The 19,940-nt window shown below is 45.2% G+C and overlaps 1 protein-coding gene across 2 annotated transcripts in view; it reads right to left on the bottom strand.

Annotated features, from left to right (window-relative positions):
• Positions 1-8,048: 8,048 nt before the first annotated feature.
• CDH24 (cadherin 24) overlaps positions 8,049-19,940 on the bottom strand; it is a 213,542-nt gene continuing 201,650 nt past the window's right edge. For both annotated transcript variants that reach the window (XM_069761731.1, XM_069761740.1), the window contains 3 exons: positions 9,732-9,840; positions 9,372-9,620; positions 8,049-8,919 (listed from right to left, as the gene is read on the bottom strand). In XM_069761731.1, the coding sequence (XP_069617832.1) occupies positions 8,402-8,919; positions 9,372-9,620; positions 9,732-9,840 (876 nt within the window). In that variant the 3' untranslated portion in view covers positions 8,049-8,401. The remainder of the gene's footprint in view (positions 8,920-9,371; positions 9,621-9,731; positions 9,841-19,940) is intronic.

The raw sequence follows: 19,940 nt of genomic DNA, 5'->3' as shown, positions 1-19,940 counted from the left end.
TGTGCCGTGCAGGAGACAGCGCTACATTAAGCGCTGTCCCCCCCACTGGTGCTGAAACCGCCATTCATATCTTCCCTGCAGCAGCGTTTGCTGTAGAGAAGATATGAATAATTGTGTGTAAAATCAAGATCCAGGTCCCCACCCCCCTCCCACACCCTGTACTCACCCGGCTCCCTCACAGCGTCCTGTCCTGGCCGCACCTTCTACTGTATGAGCGGTCACGTGGGGCTGCTGATTTACAGTAATGAATATGCGGCTCCACCCCTATGGGAAGTGGAGCCGCATATTCATGACTGTAATCGGCGGCCCCACATGACCGCTCAGGGCCGGCGTCAGCACCCGGCGCACCTGGGCAAATGCCGGGGCCCTGGGGAGAGAGGGGGGCCCACTCACGCTGTCATAGATACAGCTGGGAGAGCAGAGCAGGAGAACTCTCCGCCCACAAAGTCACACTGGCTGCGTTCTCTTAACCCCTATGTGCCAGCTCTGACACAAGCATCTTCTCATTCAGTCAGTGCAGCCAGGCAGGCACACATAGGGGTTAAGAGAAGGCAGCCAGTGTGACATTGTGGGTGGAGAGAGCAGTTCTCTGCTCTGGCCCCTGGCTGGCTGCAGTGCTGAAGTTTATCAGGCAGATTCCGGAGCTCCTACCAGTGACTGAGTGAGTACTATGGTATCCAGCAGAGCAGTGGTTGCAGATGGACTTGTGGCTCAGTCTGCTGCTGTCTGTCTCCGCTGCCTAAAAATGTGGGTGATGTCTGGAGGAGCAGCTGGTGGGGTGCAGCCTGCAACCTGCAGCCACCCAGCTCTCCCAGAATACATGCATGCTGCACCAAACCTGCACCAGTGGGGTAGGAAGAAGCTTAACCCCTTCCCATCTGTATGAAAGTTATTGCTGAACCTTAAAGATAACAATCCGACCCGCATAAATGGGGTTAACCAGATGCCAGGAGGAAGGGGAGCTGCTGCCATGGATAAAACTGAGCTGTGGGCTGTACGTTGGGGCCCCGTGGCCCCAGGCTGGTGACTGGAGGGACTCTGCCCAGTGCTGGCATGTGGGTGATTTCTGCTCCGGAGTCTCCGCTTCTCTCCTCCAGGTCACACTGTGCAGTCACAGCAACATTGGTTGTGTCTGTCCAGGTACCAGCAGCTGCCACTGCTCCCACCAAGGACATGGCATCACTTAACCCTTCCCCTGCGGCCACCGGCAACAAATCCACATTATTCCTTGATTAAATCAGGTTCCAACCCAATAGAGGAGCAGACATTTCCTGCTGCCATTAGGGTCCGGGAGGGGGTGACATTGGCTGCCCTGCTACTCTGTAGTGGGGGTGACAAGTGTAACATGGGGTAACGATGAAGGAGAAATGCACAGGATAATAGTGAGAGCGACAGAGGGCAGTGTATGGTATGGAGCAGTCAGGGGGTGGGCTGCAGGATCCCCCCATACTGTACATGACTACTCAGGACAAGGAGGTGTTTAATGAGGTTCTAATGACGGGGCACTAATTGGGTCATTAGGGTTTGTGGGAAGGATTCAGCATCAGGTCCCTCATTAATGCCCGAGCCGCCTGTTACTTTGTAGCACAGATCTGTTGGGGCCGCAAAACCAAACAACGTTGTTTATGTAGAAAAGTCTTTGTTTCATAGAAAAACTCAAAACAGAAAAGATTTTCTAATACAACAACGCCCTGCTCACGACACTGCACAGCACCTCTCCCCCTGTATATATACACTGCACAGCACCTCTCCCCCTGTATATATACACTGCACAGCACCTCTCCCCCTGTATATATACACTGCACAGCACCTCTCCCCCTGTATATATACACTGCACAGCACCTTTCCTCCTGTATATATACACTGCACAGTATCACTCCTCCTGTCCTGTATATATGCACTGCAGAATTTACAATAGCTGAGAAGAAGAAGAAAAATCTGGCATTGTACTATACATTTCTCTGCCGTATCTGTGCATCATAAATCGGGGTATGTGTTAAAGGGGGGGGCCCACTGAGACTCTTTCGCCCGGGGCCCTCGAAAACCTGGAGCCGGCCCTGTGACCGCTCATACAGTAGAAGGTGCGGCCAGGACAGGAAGCAGCGGCAGCCAGTGAGGGAGCCGGGTGAGTATTTTCATCACAGCAGGGGAGGTGCACAGGGGGTGGGAGGAGGGTGGGGACCTGGATCTTGATTTTACACACAATTATTCATATCTTCTCTACAGCAAACGCTGCTGCAGGGAAGATATGAATGGGGCTTCAGCACCAGATGCAGGGGACAGCGCTAAACTTTAGCGGTCTCCGGCACGGTGCGTGTGGTACCCAGTGGGCACACGGGTGGCACACGTGTGCCGCACTGATGTGCCACAGAAACGCAGCGGCACACGGACACGGATAATTCCGGTACCGATTTTTCCGATACCGGAATTATCTGGACGTGTGAGACTGGCCTAAACCACAGAGATATGTCACACAAAATACTTAATATGTAACATTTCCCACATGTCTACTTTACAACAGCACAATTTTGGATCCAAATTTTTTTTTTGTTAGGGAGTTATAAGGGTTAAAAGTTGACCAGCAATTTCTCATTTTTACAACATCATTTTTTTTAGGGACCACATAACATTTGAAGTCACTTTGAGGGGTCTATATGATAGAAAATAACCAAGAGTGACACCATTCTAAAAACTGCACCCCTCAAGGTGCTCAAAAGAACATTCAAGAATTTTATTAACCCTTCAGGTGTTTCACAAGAATTTTTGGAATGTTTAAAAAAAAAAAATCATTTAACTTTTTTTCACAAAAAATTAGCTTCAGCTCCAATTTGTATTATTTTACCAAGGGTAACAAGAGAAAATGGACCCCAAAAGTTGTCCAATTTGTCCTGAGTACGCTCATACCCTATATGTGGGGGTAAATCACTGTTTGGGCGCATGGCAGAGCTCAGAAGGGAAGGAGCGCCGTTTGACAACTCAATGCAAAATTGGCTGGAATTGAGATGGGACGCCATGTTGCGTTTGGAGAGCCCCTGATGTGCCTAAACATTGAAACCCCCCACAAGTGACACCATTTTGGAAAGTAGACCCCCTAAGGAACTTATCTAGATGTGTGGTGAGCACTTTGACCCACCAAGTGCTTCACAGAAGTTTATAATGCAGAGCCGTAAAAATAAAAAATCATATTTTTTTCTTTTTGCCCACAATTTTTTATTTTCCCAAGGGTAAGGGAAGAGATTGGACCCCAAAAATTGTTGTGCAATTTGTCCTGAATACGCTGATACCCCATATGTGGGGGTAAACCACTGTTTGGGCGCATGACAGAGCTCGGAAGGGAAGGAGCGCCATTTGACTTTTCAATGCAAAATTTACTGGAATTGAGATGGGAAGCCATGTTGCGTTTGGAGAGCCACTGATGTGCCTAAACATTGACACCCCCCACAAGTGACACCATTTTGGAAAGTAGACCCCCTAATGAAGTTATCTAGATGTGTGGTGAGCACTTTAACCCGCCAAGTGCTTCACAGAAGTTTATAATGTAGAGCCGTAAAAATAAAAAAATATTTTTTCACAAAAATGAACTTTTCACCCCCAATTTTTTATTTTCTTAAGGGTATGAGAAGAAATTGGACCCCAAAAGTTGTTGTGCAATTTGTCTTGAGTACGCTGATACCCCATATGTGGGGGGAACCACTGTTTGGGCGCATGGTAGAGCTCGGAAGGGAAGGAGCGCCGTTCGACTTTTCAATGCAAAATTGACTGGAATTGAGATGGAACACCATGTCGGGTTTAGAGAGCCCCTGATGTGCCTAAACATTGAAACCCCCCACAAGTGTCACCATTTTGGAAAGTAGACCCCCTAATGAACTTATCTAGATGTGTTGTGAGAGCTTTGAACCCCCAACTGTTTCACTACAGTTTATAACGCAGAGCCGTGAAAATAAAAATTCTTTTTTTTTTTTTTCACAAAAATTATTTTTTAGCCCCCAGTTTTGTATTTTCCCAAGGGCAACAGGAGAAATTGGACCCCAGAAGTTGTCCAATTTGTCCTGAGTACGCTCATACCCCATATGTGGGGGGAATCCACCGTTTGGGCGCATGACAGAGCTCGGAAGGGAAGGAGCGCCGTTTGGAATTCAGACTTTGATGGAATGGTATGCAGGCGTCACATTGCGTTTGCAGCCCGTAATGTACCTAAACAGTAGAAACACCCCACAAGTGACCTGATATTGGAAACTAGACCCCCCAAGGAACTTATCTGGATGTGTCGTGAAAACTTTGGACCTCCAAGTGTTTCACTACAGTTTATAACGCAGAGCTGTAAAAATAAAAAATCATTTTATTTCACAAAAATGTTTTTTTAGCCCCCAAATTTTTATTTTCTCAATGGTAACAAGAGAAATTGGATCCCAAAAGTTGTTGTACAATTTGTCCTGAGTACGCTGATACACCATATCTGGGGGTAAACCACTGTTTGGGCGCATGGTAGAGCTCGGAAGGGAAGGAGCGCCATTTGGAATGCAGACTTAGATGGATTGGTCTGCAGGTGTCACGTTGCATTTGCAGAGCCCTGATGTACCCAAACAGTAGAAACCCCAAACAAGTGACCCCATATTGGAAACTAGACCCCCTAAGGAACTTATCTAGATGTTTTGTGAGAACTTTGAACCCCCAAGTGTTTCACTACAGTTTATAACGCAGAGCCGTGAAAATAAAAAATCATTTTTTTCCACAAAAATTATTTTTAGTCCTCAGTTTTGTATTTTTCCAAGGGTAACAGGAGAAATTGGAACCCAAAAGTTGTTGTCCAATTTGTCCTGAGTACGCTGATACCCCATATGTGGGGGTAAACCACTGTTTGGGCGCACGAGAGAGCTCTGAAGGGAAGGAGCACTGTTTTACTTTTTCAACGCAGAATTGGCTGGAATTGAGATCGGACGTGGTGTCCCGTTTGGAGAGCCCTTGATGTGCCTAAACAGTGGAAGTCCCCAATTCTAACTGAAACCCTAACCCAAACATACCCCTAACCCTAATCCCAACCCTAACCATAACCACACCCCTAACCCGAACATTCCCCTAACCCTAATCCCAACCACACCCCTAACCCCAACACACCCTTAATCCTAACCCTAACCACACCTCTAACCCTAATCCCAACCCTAACCACACCCCTAACTCCAACACACACCTAATCCCACCCATAACCCTAACCACACCTCTAACCTTGACACACCCCTAATCCTAATCACAACCGTAAATGTAATCCAAACCCTAACTTTAGCCCCAACCCTAATTGTAGCCCTATCCCCTAACCCTAGCTCTAACCCTAGCCCCAACCCTAACCATAGCCCCAACCCTAGCCCTAACGGGAAAATGGAAATAAATACATTTTTTTAATTTTTTAATTTTTCCCTAACTAAGGGGGTGATGAAGGGGGATTTGATTTACCATTATAGCGGGTTTTCTAGCGGATTTTTATGATTGGCAGCTGTCACTCACTATAAGACGCTTTTTATTGCAAAAAATATTTTTTGCGTTACCACGTTTTGAGAGCTATAATTTTTCCATATTTTGGTCCACAGAGTCATGTGAAGTCGTGTTTTTTGCAGGACAAGTTGGCATTTTTATTGGTACCATTTTCGGGCACGTGACATTTTTTGATCGCTTTTTATTTCGATTTTTGTGAGGCAGAATGACCAAAAACCAGCTATTCATGAATTTCTTTTTGGGGGGCGTTTTTACCGTTCTACGTTTGGTAAAATTGATAAAGCAGTTTTATTCTACGGGTCAGTACAATTACAGTGATACCTCATTTATGTCATTTTTTAATGTTTTGGCGCTTTTATGATAAAAACTATTTTATATAAAAAAAATTATTATTTTTGCATCGCTTTATTCTGGGGACTATAACTTTTTTATTTTTTCACTGATGACGCTGTATGGCAGCTCGTTTTTTGCGGGAGAAGATGTCGTTTTCAGCGGTACCATGGTTATTTACATCCGTATTTTTGATTGCGTGTTATTCTACTTTTTGTTCGACGGTATGATAATAAAGCGTTGTTTTTTTGCCTTTTTTTTTTTACGGTGATCACTGAAGGGGTTAACTAGTGGGACAGTTTTATAGGTCGGGTCGTTACGGACACGGCGATACTAAATATGTGTACTTTTATTGGTTTTTTTTATAAAGAAATGTATTTATGGGAACAATATATAAATATATTTTTTATTTAGGATTTTTTTTTTTTACATGTGTGAATATTTTTTTTACTCTATAACATTGCCTCGGGGGGTGGAAGGGGTGAGGGGGTGGTGGTGGGGGAATCATGTTTTAGGGTCAGATCGCTGATCTGACACTTTGCTGTGCACTGTGTCAGATCAGCGATCTGACGTGCACTGCTGGAGGCTTACAGACGCCTGCTCTGAGCAGGCGCTTGTAAGCCACCTCTCTGCAGGACCCGGAAGTAGTCCCGTGGCCATTTTGGATCCGGGGCCTGCAGGGAGGAGGAAGTAGGAGACCCACGGAGCAATGCGATCATATCGCGTTGCTCCGGGGGTCTCAGGGAAGCACGCAGGGAGCCCCCTCCCTGCGCGATGCTTCCCTATGCCACCAGAACACTGCGATCATTTTTGATCGCAGTGTGCCGGGAGTTAATATGGCGGGGGCGGTCCGTGACCGCTCCTGGCACATAGTGCCGGATGTCAGCTGCGATAGTCAGCTGACACCTGGCCACGATCGGCTGCGCTACCCCCGTGAGCGCGGCCGATTGCTATGACGTACTATCCCGTCGAGGGTCAGATAGGCCCAGGTCACCTCAACGGGATAGTATGTCTAAGGCCAGAGAGGGGTTAATCATATCGGCATCTGTGAAGAAAACCTAAATGAATAATAGCTTGAGGTAGCATTCCTGTATCCAGTACTGAAGACCCCAACCATCTTCCTTAATGCATAAGAGCTATGCCATCATTCCTCGTGTGGACCAGTGGGTGACTACTCTGGTCTCCACAGGAGCGAGGAATCCCACTATAGTCACTTGCTGACTGATCTACCCGATGCGGCTGGGTAACAGCCTCAGCATACTACCGGCACTGCTATACAGCTCATGAAAAGATAGGGACTCCCTAATGGATAGTGGTAGTAAAATGAATGTCAGTCATTTTAACTCGCCATCAATCATGTGTAATGTACACACACTTGTATTTAGATTTCTTTGTCTTTAGGGTCATTTGCACACCATAGCTGCTGATTTTAATGAGTCGTTTCCTTATAAAATTCCCTGATTTCTTAAAATCTTGCAGAACAGGAACAGATAGTGGTGGTCAGCAGATTTCAGGGACTGTATCCACATACTTCTTATAGTAGACAAAAAAACCCCAGTTTAGTTCTCTTCCAGCGCTGAATAAAACACGTAATGCAATAGTTTTCGACAAAGCTTTAGCTTCGATTCTCTACAGATGCTTTTGAAGAAATCTCTAATTCTTTGTTCTTGCTATCAAAGATAGAGAACATACTCTTATTTTCGGAACGTAACACATCTAAAGACGTCTGACTTATTCATCCAAGACAGCCTGGATTTACTGAAGATCATGTCAGACACTTTTATTTGATTTCTTTCACTGTAACTAAAATGACAATGCATGAGGGAGCACAAACAACTAGTTCACACATGGAATGATTTAGGACTGAAATCAATTATGCCTCGCTGAATATTGTCTTGGTTAAAGCCGACTTTTTAAAACTCAATATCATAAGCAATTCGGCAATGTAAACTCCGAGAGTACAAAACTTTACGTGCACATTCACACAGTAGGCCAGCCACATTGTGTGCTGAACCAATATTTATTACAATGCAGCCTATCCAGTCACAGGGAACGAATGACAACAACGGAACGAATGACATCTGGTGTAAAAAGAAAGAATTAATGGTCAAAATAAATTAACCAGAGATGTATTTGCAGCTATGAACACAAACATATTCACAGTGTTGGTAAAACAGACACGCATAGGATTTGCACTCTCACAGACAGTATTTTACACCCTGACATAACACTTTGCTCAGTTAAGCTTTTTATTTTGAAAATAAAATGTCTGCTTTCCACAAATGGCACGTCTGACTGTGTCAGAGACAACCGCAGCAAGCGGTGGGAAGACTGGAATTGAATGCAATTCTGTAAACACAATACCTCTAGGAACTTTTAATGTCTGCATGACCCTCATGTCAGAACCAAGATGGACTCTGGTAGCAAAACGGTTAATCCGTGGTTCCCTTTCGGTGAGTCTTTCTGGAGAGGAACGGAATTCACTTGTGATGTTCTAAAGCCTTTTTGCTGACAGGAGAAAAACAATGATCATTCAGCAGGTCACTCACAAGAAAAAAAGTAAACAATCATTTGGCAAAGAGTTTTAATCTTCTGTAGCAGAGTTTCTTCTTTTTGCTCCATAGATTTCTGCTAGTGTTCTGAAATGGGGGCCCCATTCCCATATGTCTTCACTCAGCAGTTCTTCCTCTCCTAGACCCTGTGAGCTGCTGGTCAAAGAGCTGAGAGACCCAGCTGAGGAACCTCCACCCTCAAAACCATAAACCTGGATGGAGTCATAAGGTGGTGCCACTGGGTCTCTTTCTGCTTCTTTCAAGCGAAGTGCCAGAAATCGTTGCACGTCAACAGGGGCAGTTTGAGGTGATCGTGGAACTGGTAGGTGAGGAACTCGAGGGAGAACATCCATTCGAGGTGGGTGGAAGAAACCTCCAGTGAGACCAGTCTGGGGAGGCTGCAAGGCTGACATGTCAAAAGCCTGAGTGTCTTGCTCTCCACCACCTTCATCATCATAAGTTATGATATTCTCTCTGATATCTTCATCCTCACAGAGAGAAAGAGGCGATGGCTTGTGTCTTCGCTGCAAGTAAAACAGGGACACCAGGGCTGATGTGGAAGATGATGATGTATAAGAAATAAAAAAAATGATACAGAAGGATCAAGAAGATTTTCAAGATTTCAGTAGACAGTAGACAAAAGAAAAAGGTGTGGAAAGAGAGTGAAGAGAGAACAGAAGGATTATTATTATTATGATATTATTATCAATAAAGAGACATCAGGAACTTTATAAGTGACAGTTTTGGTAGTTTTACAAGTTCAAGGATTTAATCTGATACACGGATATATAATATGTGCATTTTTATTCACACAACACTTCACAACTAATGTCACTACAGTTAATAAGAAAAGTGAATGAAAAATCTCTTGCTTTTTGACCTTATAAGGTGCAGAATGGGATGAAGAACATACATTAGAATTAGCTGAATATGTCTTCGAACAGTAGCTTACAAGCATTAAGTTGTTGCTAACAAAAAATGAAAAGACAACTGTATATTTACCCAGAAGGCCAAATGCACAAGCCAATATAGCCAGCAAAGCAGGAGTACTGAGTCCAGCAGCTGATCCTGTAGTCATATGACAGGTCAACACGGCCCCACCTGCCTCACAGTGACACAGAGAGACGGTCAGCGTGTCAGTACTGCTAAGAGGAGGATCCCCAGTGTCTTTAATCTCTATAGGCACTAAGAATATGTCTCTTTGTGACTTCCAAAATCCACTATGTTTCACTAGAAGTGATGCACTTCCGTCTGGAAATAAGACATGAAAAAAAGATAGTTTGTCCAGTAAATTGATGCCCTTCTATTTTCTATTCATTGTCAATATGGGCTTTATGGAAAGATGGCAGAAAGTGACTACACCTTTGTTGTCTTGAAGAGTGAAGTTCCCATCAGATGCAGCACTAGGGCTTTGAATATGAAAAACACCATTTTCATTGTCAGCATCTTTCACCCTGACTGTCTGGATGACCTGCAGAAACAAGAGCTTTAGCCAGATAAAATGCAAAACAAAAGACAAGACACATAGGTAAACTGACTCTTGGATCTCATAGTGCATGTGTAACAGTCCATTTCAAAATGCGCCGTGTTAAACTACCTCTGTCCGGCAATGCGTTTGCCAGCCACCTGTTCAATACCCTGCTTACACAGGCTCTGCCCACTTCAGATACCACCTGACGATCAGTAATAGATTGTTCAGTGGGCATCAGTTACCATTTAAACAAGATGATGCCCTGCTGAGAACAATAGTTTTTTTGTGCAAACCAAAATATCATTTCACCTTATGAAAGAGTTCGCTCGTCAGGTGATTGGCAGCCTGTTTACAGTACACTGCACGATTATCGCGAATTCAGCATTCATAACGCTTGTTCACGATAATTGTACAGTGTAAATATACCTTTAGACTCTACTACCTGTGACATAACCACACATGTAATGAGAAAACATACTAAAAGTGATAATTTCAATTATCTGAACAATTGAATTGTTATATATGGAAAATGAGTTGAGTGCCTTAAATACATTGCATCTTATGTTGTATGTACCATGAGCTGTGCTCACAATTCTTAAAGCTTCATTTTGAAATCTGTTACATTGGGTCCAATTCTGTACAGAAGCGTTTTCTCGTTCTATATTATTCAAGAAAGAACATATCCTTGATCTTGAAGTAAATAAATATTTCCGTTACGCATCAGCCTCAGCAGGGCTTTTCCACCTTCCCTGATGGCCGCTGCCCTTGGCAGTGCTCCACGTTGGGTTTTACAGGTGGCCTGTCATGTTCCCATGACATTACCTGCCTAGCCACATATAAGGTCCACTAAGACACACACGTGTCATGGTATTAAAACTCTTAGTCCTGTTGGTTTTGCTGTGCGCCTCTATTTGCTCTTGACCTCCATCTGACTACATTGTTCTGGACGTTCCTGCATCCTTTCTGTCTATGGCCTACAGCATTACAAGCACTCTCTCCACATGTGCCTTCCTGCTGCTTCATCAATGCCCGTGATCCATGTGCCCACCTGGACCTGGGGCTTAAAGAATCCACCTTACAAGGTGAGCATAACCATTTTAGAGTATCTTACCATCTTTATAGGGAACCTGTCATAATAATAATAATTTTATTTCTATAGCGCCAACATATTGCGCAGCAGTTTACATTATAGAGGGGACTTGTACAGACAAAAGACATTACAGCATAACAATAATCACATAAATCAACAGATACCAAGAGAAATCAGGGCCCTGCTTGCAAGCTAAAGGTACCGTCACACTCAGCAACTTTCCAACGATCACGACCAGCGATACGACCTGGCCGTGATCGTTGGAAAGTCCTTGTGTGGTTGCTGGAGAGTTGTCACACAGACAGCTCTCTCCATCGACCAACGATGCCGAAGTCCCCGGGTAACCAGGGTAAACATCGGGTTACTAAGTGCAGGGCCGCGCTTAGTAACCCGATGTTTACCCTGGTTACCATTGTAAATGTAAAAAAAAAAAACCACTACATACTTACATTCCGGTGTTTGTCACGTCCCTCGCCGTCAGCTTCCCGCACTGACTGTGAGCGCCGGCCGGCCGTAAAGCAGAGCACAGCAGTGACGTCACCGCTGTGCTTTACGGCCGGCACCACAGTCAGTGCGGGAAGCTGACGTTTTAAGTTTCTGAGCTAGAAGTATTTTTATTATTACGTTATTTCTGAATTTTCAATGTATGTGGTTTTTCCTATGTTCCCATTTCTTTGCTTGTCTTACTTAATTGTACATTTTCTTACAGGGACAACATCAGTAAAGGTTTTAGTGAGTTTTATGGGAAGGAGTATTGACAGTGCAGTCAACCAATGACTGCTTCTTGGAAAGTCGCATGTTAGGCTACTTTCACACATCAGTTTTTTGCCGTCAGGCACAATCCGGCAAGTTTTGAAAAAAACAGATCCATTTTTTTCCCCGTCGGATCCGTTTTTGTCTCATAGAGTTGTATTAGCGCCTGATGGCCACATGTTTCATCCGTTTTCTGCCGGATCCGTCCAAAAAACAGATGAAACTGAGATGGAAAATTATGAATCCGGCCTCCGGACCCGTTTTTTCATGCATTCTACATACAAATCTTGCACATTTTCCATTTTGGGGTCTCTCTCGGCAAGTCACCTCAAAGGGAAGAAAACAGCTCAGCCACTGAGGTGTTGAGGTGTAACTGAGTGAGGGTCTCCACAGAGAGAGAACCTGAAAGCAGCCAATATCACACTGAGAAACTGCCTGTCTACAAATGTTCATCTCTAAGGAATAGGCTGACCGTTTACCTCACAACTGTATATAGTTATCTACCAGATTACCTCCAGTAAAATCAGTTCTAAATACAAGCTGCCTTTGTCATCTTTGGGGAAATATCTATATATATAATTGTCTAATGTCCACTTTCGTCTGTTTGTCTGTCTGTCTGTCACGAAAATCCCGCGTCGCTGATTGGTCCCTCCCTACTCCAATCCAGTCAGTGCCCCCTCCATACTCCCCTCCAGTCAGCGCCCACATAGCGTTTTAGCAGTTCGTTAAATGGCCTGCTTACACCACGGCATAACACGGTGCAACGCAGTCCATTAACGCTGCCATTACCCCTGTATGTGTGACCACCTTTTTACTATTGATGCGGCCTATGCAGCATCAATAGTAAAAACTTATAATGCTAAAAATAATAACTAAAAAAAAATCATTATATTCTCACCTTCCGGCGTCCGCAGCAGCCTTTCCCGCTCCTTGCGACTCTCCGGTCCCAAGATTGCATTGAGGCAATCATCATCATGGGTTATTGCCGCAAGGCATTACTGGGAACGGAGTGTTGCGAGGAGCATCGCTAAACACCTGGGCTGGATCCGTGGGCCTCCGAAAGGTGAGTATATAACTATTTTTTATTTTAATTCTTTTTTTAACAGGGATATGGTGCCTGCATTGCTATATACTATGTGGGCTGTGTTATATACTGCGAGGGCTGTGTTATATACTACGTGGGCTGTGTTATATACTACATCGCTGTGCTATATACTACGTGGGCTGTGCAATATACTATGTGGCTGTGCTATATACTACGTGGCTGTGTTATACACTATGTGGGCTGTTATATACTGCATGGGCAGTGCTATATACTACATGGGCTGTGCTATATACTATGTAGGCTGTGTTATTACTGCGTGGGCTGTTATATACTGCGTGGGCTGTGCTATATACTACATGGGCTGTGCTATATACTATGTGGGCTGTGTTATATACTGCGTGGGCTGTGTTATATACTGCGTGGGCTGTGTTATATACTATGTCCCTGTGTTATATACTACGTCGCTGTGCTATATACTACGTGGGCTGTGCAATATACTACGTGGCTGTGCAATATACTACGTGGGCTGTGCTATATACTACGTGGGCTGTAAGACTCTTTCGCCTGGGGCCCTCAAAAACCTGGAGCAGGCCCTGGCTTCACTGATTCGTTACGCCCGGCCGTGAACAATCAGCGACAGATGCAGTCCGGCTGCAAATTGGCGTGGGATTTGAACTACGCTTCGCTAATTGGTCGCGCCCGGCCAGCCGAATCCTGTGTATTCATTGCATTATTCTGAAATCATCATAAATAAACTACATACATATTCTAGAATACCCGATGCGTTAGAATTGGGCCACCATCTAGTCTACATATAGTCGGTCAGCTCATCGCATTATTTTTTTTAGCTTGACACCACCATTGAACTGAACTTACTCTACTGTTTGATCTCATTTAACCCCTTTTTTTTAAATCAGATTTTTATTGACAGTATTCAAATTGACAACACACAATTGTGTCAAAAAAGGAAAATAGACATGTTTACAAACATTTTGAAACAAACCCCCAATTCCCCACCCTCCCTCCCTTAAAGCCTTTATAAACAAGAATAGGACAATAATGTATGTTGCCTACATAATAAAACAACATCCTCTTGGAATCAGTTGCTCTCCATCCATGGTTTCCAAAGTGTTTCAAAGGTTTTCACACTTTTCCTTTTTTCATAAATACCCTTTTCCAAATTAATAACCGTATCAGACTGTCTATAAAATTCCTGCAGAGCCGGCGGTACCTCACTCAACCAGTGCCTGGCAATTAACTTACGCGCAACATACAATAATCTAGCTTTGGCCACTTTATGATGATTTGGAACTCGGATCTCTTCCACGTATCCCAAAATAAATATCACAGGTTCGCTTGCGATTGTACAGCCATACGATTTCCCAATTGCTTCTCCCACCTCCAACCAGTATGAATTCAATCTCGTGCATTGCCATACCATGTGTAGAATCCCTGCCCCCTCGGACTGACACCTAGGACACGTGGAGGTCTGTCTCAGCCCTGCCTTATATAATCTATCTGGAGTTCTATATACTCTGTGAAGCACATATATTTGCGAAAGTCTACCCGACTCACTTAATGATAATTGGGGAATATACTCCATGATATCCTCCCATTTATCCTCCTCTATCCTCCCCAGCTCTTCCTCCCATTTTCTCTTTTGCCTTAATAGGAAATCTGTTAAGAAAGGTATATAACAAATCCCTATAAATATCCGAGACTACCCCTTTCGTTCCTCCCGACGCACAGACATAGTCTACCAGAATGTCTCTATAAAGTCCCATATCAATCGTTTTACTCTGCGCAAGATAGGCATGTCTCAACTGTCCATATTGAAACCTACAGGTCTCCTGCAACCCCTATCTCTCCTGCAGTGTCTCAGATTTAACCCCTTACCAACATCGGCCGTAATGGTATACAGATGTCGGATACCCTCCCTATGATGTGGGCTCCGGCGGTGAGCCCACATCTTTCTGGGGACATGTCAGCTGTTTTGAACCACAATTGCGTTCCACCCGCGGCTATTAAAAAGTTAAATGCCACTGTCAAACTCTGACAGCGGCATTTAAATCGCACTTCTGGCCAACAGGCCAGAAATATGCACACTGGTGACGCCGTCATGTGATCGCGGGTCACCGGTGTGTTGGCATGACAACCTGAAGTCTCCTGGAAACCTCTATGGTTGTCAGTGCGGCTTGCTGTGAGCAACACCCAGCGGTCTGTGCTCATAGCAAGTCAGCAATTCTGCTATACAGAGTCGATCTGAACATCGTCTCTATGTAGCAGAGCCGATCTGGTGGTGGCAGCTTCTAGTCTCCTATGGAGACTATTGAAGCATGCCAAAAGTAAAAAAAAATGTTTTTAAAAATATAAATATATATATATATATATATATATATATATATATATATATATATATATATATATAAGTTCAAATCACCCCCTTTCACTCCATTCAAAATAAAACAAAAATAAAATCAAACATACATATATTTGGTATTGCTGCGTTCAGAATCCCCCGATCTATCAATAAAAAAAGGATTAACTTGATCGCTAAACAATGTAGCGAGAAAAAAAGTCATAACGCCAAAATTACATTTTTTTGGTCGCCGCGACATTGCATTAAAATGCAATAACAGGAGATGAAAAGATTATATCTACACCAAAATGGTATCATTAAAAACGTCAGCTCGGCATGCAAAAAATAAGGCCTCACCCAACCTGAGACCACTTAGATAAAAAAGAACCTAGACAAGTTTGCTGTCTATGAACTCGTAATAACCTGGAGAATCATAATAGCAGGTCAGCTTTAGCAATTAGTGAACCTAGTAAAAAAGCCAAACAAAAAACAAGGGTGCAATTGTACTTTTTTTGCAATTTCACTGCACCTGGAATTTTTTTCCCGTTTTCTAGTACACAACATGGTAAAATTAATGGTGCTGTTCAAAAGTACAACTCGTCCCGCAAAAAACAAGCCCTTACATGGCCATATTAACGGAAAAATAAAAAAGTTATGGCTCTGAAAGAAGGGGAGCGAAAAACGAAAACGCAAAACCGAAAAAAGCTCCTGGGTTCAGGCGTTAAAGGAGAAAAATGCCCCGACAGTGTATCAATCATCCGAACAGATTCTGCTATGTGTGTGGTTCCTTTACACTAAAAGGCCAAGGACGTTCAATCACTCATGATATTAAAAATATGTACCAGATGTACTTTAAGTGTCCACTTGGTGATCAAAACAAAGGCTGGGCCCCTCATGTGATATGCTCAAGTTGTTCAAATGGTCTTCGTGACTGGTTGAATATAAGGAAAGTGGCTATGTCATCTGCTGTTCCCTTGATTTGGAGAGAATCCAAAAATCATATTGATGACTGCTACTTTTGTTTTGTCAAACTGATGGGCTTTTCTACAAAGAACTGTAAGACTCATGCTGGTGTGGTAGATGGAGGCAGGTATATCTCGCCCAGGTGTTTGTCCTATGTGAACTAGGCCACTCAGTATCTTCAGGGTGCTAATGGGTTAATGATTGCAGGAATAAAAGATGACCAGCTGGGTGTTTCCAGTGTCTGCCTGGGGCACACAGATTGCCTGCCTGTGTGGGACAAACGTGAGTGAATAGCTCTGCTCAAGAATTGTGTGATGTTAGCTGGGTGGGAGAAGCCCCCCCAGTTGTTGAGATAGCAACGTATTTTGTTTAGTTAGTGCCGGACAGGCTAGGATTTATTTTTATGTTTTGTTTTTTGTGTTGCTTTTACGTTAATAAATCTGACCTGAGGTCAGCCTGCTCAGAAACCTGCTGTACGCCTCAGATTCAATGCACATGTCCTTTGACCCCAGCAAAGGCGATCCCAGAGTGTTTTGTCACATTGTGGTGGAGAACGCGGGCATACCGTGGCACAGGCGACAGCATGGAAGACGTGGTGAAAGCCTTAGTACAGTCCACTGCCGTACAGCAGCAGGCCACTGCCGCACAGCACGAAGCTAATCGCTTGATGGCCGCACAGCTGAAGGAGTTACTGGACATGACGGTTGCAGACCGCCAACTTCTCCAACAGGTGGCGCAGCGCCTGGTGAGCATGCCTGACGCTGACCCGGAAGCAGAGTCCAGAAGGATCCATGTGAGTCGATACTGGCAAAAGCTGACTGCAGAAGATGACGTCGAGGCATACCTGACAACGTTTGAGCGGACGGCATTGAGAGAGAAGTGGCCGAAGGCACGATGGGCCGATTTGATTGCCCCGTTTCTCTCCGGCGAGGCCCAAAAAGCTTACCATGATTTGGACCCGGAGGTCGCTCAGGACTTTGAGAAGCTGAAAGCTGAGATCCTGGCCCGGCTGGGTGTGACGACGGCTGTCCGTGCACAGAGGGTACATCAGTGGACATACCAGCAAGATAAACCGGCGCGGTCTCAGATGTTCGACCTGATCTACTTGACAAAGAAATGGCTGCAACCCGAGGTACTGACAATACCCGAAATAATCCAGCGGGTTGTCCTGGACAAGTACCTGAGAGTACTACCCCCAGCGCTGAAAAGGTGGGTAAGCCAAGGAAATCCCACGACAGCGGATCAACTTGTGGAGTTGGTCGAGCGTTATTCCATGGCAGAAGGACTTCCCGACGACACCGCCAACCCCCGGTCTGTGCCTCCTCCTCGTGGAACCGGTAAGACTGTTCCAGGGACCACGGGTGAAGGAAAATCGCTTAAAACTGTGGGGGAGGAGTCCGGGACTGCTCGCACTCCGAGACCAAGAGTATTGGACGGTGGTCTCAGTAGGGGACCTGTTAGGTGTTTCCGCTGCCATGAGAAGGGTCATGTTTCTGCGAACTGTCCTGTTACCGCTGAACCCATGCAGTGCGACGTTATAGACTCTAGAAAACGCATGTCTTTGGTTACACAGCTAGTGAGTGTGAATGCGGGTCAAAATGATACAGTGAAACACCTGTGTGAATTATCTGTTGATGGGAAAAATGTTGTGGCATTACTAGACTCTGGAAGTGTGGTGACTCTGGTGAAAGCTAGTCTGGTGGCACTTCCGTCTGGTCCGTCTGACAAGTTTTCTGTGACGTGTGTGCATGGTGACACCCGCTCGTACTTAACAGCGGTCATATGGATTTCTACTCCCTATGGGTCAGTGCAGCACAAAGTGGGACTCGTTCCCGCATTGTTACAGGATGTAATCCTGGGCAGGGATTTTCCCTATTTCTGGCAGTTGTGGGAGAATCAGTTGCTCCTTCACGGTAGCTGTACCCGTGAATCTTCTCCCATGCCATCTGGAGGTCCCGAGTCCCTAGAGGAGACCCCACAGGAAGATGTTGCTGGGGAGGTTAGTGAATCTAACCTTCAGTACCCCTTCTCCGTCATGGCGGGGGAAACAGAGGAAACTGAGGAACCTCAGCGAGAGGCGGAGGCAGACAGCCATCCGGCACCCTGCCTGCCAGATTTGGGAGTCCAGGTGGATGACTTCCACAGCGAGCAAATGAAAGATCCTACCCTGACTCCGGCTAGGAAAAATGTAAAAATGATAGATGGGGTACCCGTAGAACCTGACACTAGGCTAGCGTACCCGTATATGGTTCTTGAAAATGATTTGCTCTACCAGGTAGAAAAAAAAGGGGAAGACACAGTGCAACGGTTAGTGGTACCCAAACCTTATCGGCGGAAGGTACTGGATTTGGCCCACGGACATATAATGGGGGGACATCTGGGGGTAGAGAAAACCACAAAAAGGATATTGCATTGTTTTGTGTGGCCTGGAATACATTGTGATGTGCGTAACTATTGTGAGTCCTGTCCAGAGTGCCAAATCGCGGCCCCTAAATCTCAGTTCCGTAGCCCTTTGTTACCCCTTCCTATCATCGGGGTCCCTTTTGAGAGAATTGGGATGGATTTGGTTGGGCCCCTTCCCCGATCCGCACGTGGGCACCAACATATCCTCGTCATCGTGGACTATGCCACTCGTTACCCGGAAGCCGTCCCTTTGCGTAACACAGCTACCAAGACGATCGCCAAGGAATTGGTACAAGTGTTTAGTCGGGTGGGAATTCCAAAACAGATACTCACCGACCAGGGGACTCCCATTATGTCGAGGGTAATGAAGGAGCTCTGCAGGCTCTTACAAATAGACCCGTTGCGTACGTCTGTCTATCACCCTCAAACAGATGGCCTGGTTGAGCGCTTCAACAAAACCTTAAAACAGATGCTCCGGAAGGCGATAGACAAAGATGGGAAGAACTGGGATTACTTGTTACCCTATTTGCTGTTTGCCATTAGGGAAGTTCCCCAGTCTTCCACAGGGTTTTCGCCTTTCGAACTGTTGTACGCCCGTCGTCCCCGGGGACTGCTGGACGTCGCAAAAGAAACCTGGGAAGGTCAAGTCACTCCCTTTAAAATGGTGATCGACCATGTAACACAAATGCAGGATCGTATTGCCGCTGTCATGCCCATTGTTAGGGACCATATGTTACAGGCCCAGGGAGCCCAGAGGCAAAGTTATGATAGAGGCGCTAAGGTCCGTACATTTGCACCCGGCGATAGGGTGTTGGTCCTAATCCCTACGGTGGATAGTAAATTCCTGGCGAAATGGCAGGGCCCATTTGAGGTCCGAGAAAGAGTTGGTGAAGTGAACTATAAAGTGTACCAGCCGGGTAAGAGAAAACCGGAACAGATTTATCATGTGAATCTGATAAAATCCTGGAAAGACCGCTCTGCCCTAACGGCGGATCTGCCCCGTCCGGTTTGTTCACCTACTGTACCAGAGGTGCAGGTTGCTGAGACTCTCTCAGAACGACAAAAATCTGAGGTTAAGCAATTTTTGTTACAGAACCGACAGTTTTTCTCCAAAAAACCTGGCCGGACTAAGTTGGTGAAACATGAGATTGTCACAGAGCCTGGCGTCACTGTTCATGTGAAGCCCTACCGGATTCCGGAAGCCCGCCGTGAAGCTGTCTCCCGGGAAGTGATGGCAATGTTGGACTTAGGAGTCATTGAGGAGTCACACAGCGCCTGGTCCAGTCCAATTGTGTTGATACCTAAACCGGATGGCTCCATCCGGTTTTGTAATGACTTTAGGAAACTGAATGCAGTTTCTAAATTTGATGCGTACCCTATGCCCCGGGTCGATGAGTTGATCGACCGGCTTGGTAAAGCCCGATACATTACGACCCTGGATTTAACAAAGGGGTACTGGCAGATTCCTCTGGCCGAGGCGGCCAGAG

Source organism: Ranitomeya imitator, chromosome 1, assembly GCF_032444005.1.
Source record: "Ranitomeya imitator isolate aRanImi1 chromosome 1, aRanImi1.pri, whole genome shotgun sequence".
NCBI classification, from domain to species: domain Eukaryota; kingdom Metazoa; phylum Chordata; class Amphibia; order Anura; family Dendrobatidae; genus Ranitomeya; species Ranitomeya imitator.
The sequence above is the reverse complement of the archived record's forward strand: the minus strand, read 5'-3'. Positions and strand labels throughout refer to the sequence as shown.